We start from the raw sequence: 5,678 nt of genomic DNA on the forward strand, positions 1-5,678 counted from the left end.
CAAACCAGGAGGATTTAAAGTGTGTAGTAGATCTTCAAGTTGTATTTGGTTGTTAAATTCGATAGCCTCATCAGTATCAATAAATATTTTTGATTTTCCTGCGAATCGACCAATAAGCATGTCATTAATTTCATCAACAAAATCATTTTTTGTTGTCAAGATCACATGGGAATCTATACATGATGAATTAGAATATAACGAATCCAAATTTGAATATGTTGCTGCGAATAATTTATCAAGAGATTCTCTTTCAGTTGTATAAGGAATAATCAAAGAATCTATAATTTCAATCTTGTCTGCTGAGTTGACTCATTCTTGTCCATTTCCAATTCTTAGCAAATAATCACAAAGTGCAGGATCTGTTTTATCTCTCATATTCTCAAATAACTTTAATTTTTCAAGTTCATTCCAAATGCTAGAATATAACAAACTTTCGCCAATGAAATCTTCTTTTTTCCGTATCGCACAACAGGAAGAGTCTGTCTAAAATCACCTCCTAAAACTATAACTTTTCCGCCAAATAATGCATTTGTATTCATCAGATCTTTTAACAGTAGATCAAAAACTTTTAACATTCTTCTTTTGGCCATAGATACCTCATCCCACACAATCAATTTTGCATCCCGGATTAACCCTGCAAGTGAGCTTTCTTTGCTAATGTTACAACTGGTATTTTCATCGATCTCAATAGGAATTTTGAAACGTGAATGTGTAGTACGTCCACCTAGAAAAATAGAAGCCGCAACACTAGAAGTAGTTGTTGCCAAAGCTATATATCCCATAGATCGTACAGTTGCCAATAAAGCACGGTATAAAAAAGTTTTCCCTGTTCCTCCGGGACCATCTATAAAAAAGGAACCTGCTTTATTCGAAAATATCCTTTTGGTAATCAGATTATATGCAATGTGTTGGTTTTTGTTTAATTTCCTATGTAACAGTATGTCATCTTCACTAACAATAATAGATCTTTCAAAATGAATCTCGTTTGCTTCTCTTGCTGCTGTAGAAGGCCTAATAGTTTCTGGAATGAGTTCATATTCATTTATATCATGACCCATAGAATGTAAAATATCGTTGATATGATTCAAAACTTGATATCGAATTTCTCTTCCTTCAGTAATTTGTAACACTTTGTAGTCTTCAATCATCGATTCTTCAAATTGCTCCCATAATTTTCTAGGGTTGGAAGGGTTGCAATATACTAATAATGTATCAAATAAACACCTTAAACTATATGGCATTTGGTAACTTGCGGCTTCAAACATACACTCTATCAAACTATTATCACATTGTAACAATCCTCTTTTCTCTACAAACTCTCTATAAGTACTACAAGGCTCTCCATTCACTATCAAAAGATCCTTATATGATGTCAGTCCTCGTACATGCATTAGTAGTAATCTAAGATAACATCGTTCTCCTTCTGCTGGATGACATGTCACAATGCGGCCAACAACACAATGCTTTTGTCTACGTGCCCAAAATTTATCATTGGAGGACCACACAAAGTATTCAGAAAATTCTTTATACAGTAAATTGAGCTCTTTAGCATCTTCATTAGTTTCGTTCATGGAGAAAAATTCTGTTAACATTGTTTTTTGAATCATCGGATTATTCACAATTGTATGTATATCCGTATTTCTCTTAAAAGAAATAAATTGTTGACCTTCAAGATGTAATTGAAGACGATAAACGCTGGGAGACATTTCATTTATTGGAAAACCAAAGAGACGCCAAATAGCTTCTGGAGGTGATACCCATCTAGCAGATCGATATTCTTCTATCTCATCTATTTTTATGTTGTATCATTATTTTGTACACAAAATGCAATCTTATCATGTTCTTTACAAATGTATTTGTAGAAATATTTCACGACTTTGATGTTAGAGCAAACTTCAACATTTAAATGACAATTGAATCTCCCAAGTAAATATGGATTGTACGGAACAACCCAGGATTTATCTAAATATCATTCTCTTACTTTCACAACTTCCCATGTATTTCGTCTTCTATAGACTGGATAAGAATCGTTTCCTTTTATTGTCTGATTGGCAAACATTTTTGGATATTTCAACTTGTAGTAACCCTTTTTTTCATACAAGAATTTGTTGGGTCTAAACTACCGCAAAGATCGTGCATCATATGTTTGATGACAAGCTTACGCAAATCTGATTCTGTCTTATCATCTGGTAATTCTGCTCTAATAATATCATCATATGCCTCTGCTGTCAGCAGTTTATGCTCATTACCTAGTATAATAAGAAAATGAGCATGGGGTAAACCTCGTTTCTAAAACTCCACAGTGTATATAAAAGCAATAATTTTTCCAAAGATATTTCATTTTAATATATCCGTCTTCAGTTCTTCTATTTTAGCCTTGAACACTCGAGTAATCAAATCAGGTCTATTTTGTGCCTCGCCAGTTGACCATAGATGTTCTTTTATTTCTGTCTAAAATGGGTTACATGTCATAGTTATAATCAAATCAGGTTTATCGAAATATTGCACTAATGCAATAGCATCCATATAACGCTGACGCATATCTCTAGGACCTCCTATAAAAGAATTTGGCAGAAAATTTTGTTTTCCAACATTAGAAGCATCTCGTTCACCAAGTCTTAGAATATCATAAAGTCCTTGCAGTGTACCCATTCTGAATAAATTTTGATTGAATGAAACAAAGTCTAATCTTTGTGTCTCCAATTTTATATATTCATCAACTGAATACTACTGGAGTAATCTTCATGTATGCAAAATTTCATCTTCATCATTGTTTCTCATCTGAAGTTTGTAGCAGTAGTATTCGCGAACTGAAACTGCATCTCTTTTGCGTTTTCCTTTTTGCAGATTTTGAGCTTATATATCAAGATATCTATCAACAGATGTGAATTTTTTAATACTCGGCAATTGTTCAAATTCAGCCAGAGTGCGACTTCTACGAATATTTTTTGCTTTGGGAAACATTTTAATACCACAATTCCATCCACCTTGACCATATGAAAATAACAACGGGTACTGTAAAGGGTCATAACATCCAAAATAGTAGTGCACTCTTTATGTCCTGTCACTGTGAGTATAAATTTGAAGATGTGGTGCATGAGTAGTAGAATCATCATTTTCATCAACCCATATTGCTGCAATTTCAGTAGTAGTAGGTAAATTATATACGCGTTGATCCAATCCAGCATCACTTTCAGTGCTATATGAAATTTTTGCAAGTTTAACATGTCTGCCAAGGATCGTAGAAATATTGAGTACGTATTATCCTTTAGTATGTCCATCAATTCTTTCACTATTGTTTCATTTAATTTGCCTGAACAAGCCATTCCATTTCCAAGCTCATTTGCATTATCATAAAAGTATAGTTGCAAATTATTTGACCTTCTTTCTTTGGGATATAAATCATCTGTCAAATGATACATCTGTCTTTGAACTCTAAACATGTAGATACCACAGTTTCTCTTGGCTAAATCTTTATCACAACTGACACCAAGTGATCTAAAAGCAAACATATGATTATATGTTCTAATATATGTTCGGAAATGCCTGGATTCTGCATTGTTTCCCATATATAAATTTTTTAGTTTAGTTGGCATTCGATGAGAGCTTAATCTCACTGTACCACTGCCACAACAAAATCCAGGGGGTTCATACCGAAATCTTTTCGCATAGCAGAATAAGCAGTTTGGAATCTTTTTTAACGGAACATAATCAGAGCATAATTGGTTAATGTTAATCGTAGTTCTCTTATTCTTTACGCGGCCTACATAGTGCAGATAATTAATTGTGAGAGATGAAAATAGAACGATCGATAAAATCAATAAAGGATGATCGTTAAACTAACCTTTAGTTGTAATTGTTTCAGAGATTGGAGTACATGAATCATTTGTGGTACTCGATGTTGAACCTGGTTCATAATAGTTATCGATTAATTAATATGCACAATACACACATAAGTTAAATAGATACTACATTTTTGTGGTTTTACCTTTTTCAAAAACATGAAAAGGCTGGATCATATCTTTTTCCTTGTCAAAGACATCGGATGACGAAAAAGCTCGACACTCAGTAACTGCATGTTCAAAAATAATGATCATGCTCGTAAAGATGACATATTTGTAATAATTATGTATGCATGTATTATAGAAGCAAGGGAAAGGATAGATCATTTGATGTTCTAACCTGTTTGTGAAGAGGAACAGGACAGTCCAGTATTAATATTATCATGTATATGAGATGTTGTTCCAATGCGATTGATATTATTTGTAGTTGCAAGAAGGCGTTTAGTTGTTGCCTCGCAAATTTTCAGGCATCGTTGCAATAACTTCTCTTCTCTCATGAGCTTCTGTCACCGAGCGAGGGCTCTTTTTGGATTGTCGACTATCCATTAATCTGATTTTATTGAACTATTGATACTTCAATTGTCCTAAATATCGTTATACAACAGTAGAATTATGATTTTTTTTATCAAATAGCAAAGATACAGGAAAAACAACAATTAACTATAATGAGTAAAAGACGATACAACTATTTCACCATATTTATTTTGTTATAAACACGTATGATTATGAAACATACCATTATAAAATATTGAATACTTAATATTAACACAATAATTATGATAAATTAGTCGTAGTTTATTTAGCTAAGATAACCCAAAGAGCGCCCATCTTGTCATATAAACTGTAAATTATAAACAATATCCAAATAGGTGAAGTATTAGATGAAGTAACACAAAATTCACTTAAGTCATTACCCACTTGGTGTGATAAAAAGCAAGACAGGGGAAAGAAAAAAAGAAAAACTATGGGCAGTACTTTTAAATTTTAAGCAGAAGGTTGAAGATTCTACATAACTGTGGATAAAGAAATTCTATCACTGTCCCATCATTCACTTATAGTTTGTTAGCTAAGTTTCTTTGCATACGTTATGTTGACATTGAACTTCAGTTAAGCCAAGTTAGAAAAGAGGAAATCCAAGTCAATTGAAAATTTAACCAAACAGACATCGAAATTCAATTGAATTTAGTGTATAAGTTGTTCTCCGTCGAGAGACTCTACTTTGGTACACTACTGAATAAGTGCACTAATTTGTAATTTATGGCAATAGCTTAAAGAACAACCTTAAAAGTTACTATCTGTGAAAAATGAGCGTGAGTCATTGTTCTACCCGAACTTGGATTTCCCCTTCAATCCGGTGAAACACAAAAAACGACTATCATTCTTCGTCAATATTCCACCATTTTTATTCACTTTTTTCCAACGAACTGTCTTACTAAGCAGAATATCCTCCTTGAATTTCTAGCTCATAAAGGTTAGTTAGTTCTAAGCTTTTTTGGTAGTTGACATCAATATCAACTTTTATACAATATAAACAACAGGCAAGTGAGGCAATCAAACAGTAAAAAAGAAAGCAATCAAATAAAAAATTTACCCTTTTTTAATCAAGGAGCAAAGAACTCCAAGTAACCCAATCTTCTATGTAAAGTATCAGAAAGAGTAGATATGTTATCGATATTAGAACAAATCCAAAAGTTGGGAATTTATAATAAGGATTGGAGATAAAGGATAGAAAAAGATGGAAATTTATAACAGAACGAAGATAACAGAGGTGGAAGTTAGAGAAAAACAGAGGAAGCGGTGGCAAGATGAAGATGAACAATAGAGGCGCCAAAATTT

At 32.9% G+C, this 5,678-nt stretch overlaps 1 protein-coding gene across 1 annotated transcript; it reads right to left on the bottom strand.

The window, feature by feature from the left end:
- Positions 1 to 389: 389 nt before the first annotated feature.
- On the bottom strand, positions 390 to 4,388 carry LOC142161748 (uncharacterized). Its single transcript, XM_075243112.1, has 7 exons — positions 4,295 to 4,388; positions 3,989 to 4,072; positions 3,845 to 3,907; positions 3,169 to 3,763; positions 2,466 to 2,653; positions 2,124 to 2,249; positions 390 to 1,789 (listed from the first exon to the last, which is right to left on the bottom strand). The coding sequence occupies exons 1-7, from the start codon at positions 4,386 to 4,388 to the stop codon at positions 390 to 392; spliced, it is 2,550 nt and encodes an 849-aa protein (XP_075099213.1).
- Between the last annotated feature and the right edge of the window lie 1,290 nt (positions 4,389 to 5,678).

Source organism: Nicotiana tabacum, chromosome 22 (assembly GCF_000715075.1).
Source record: "Nicotiana tabacum cultivar K326 chromosome 22, ASM71507v2, whole genome shotgun sequence".
Lineage (NCBI taxonomy): Eukaryota > Viridiplantae > Streptophyta > Magnoliopsida > Solanales > Solanaceae > Nicotiana > Nicotiana tabacum.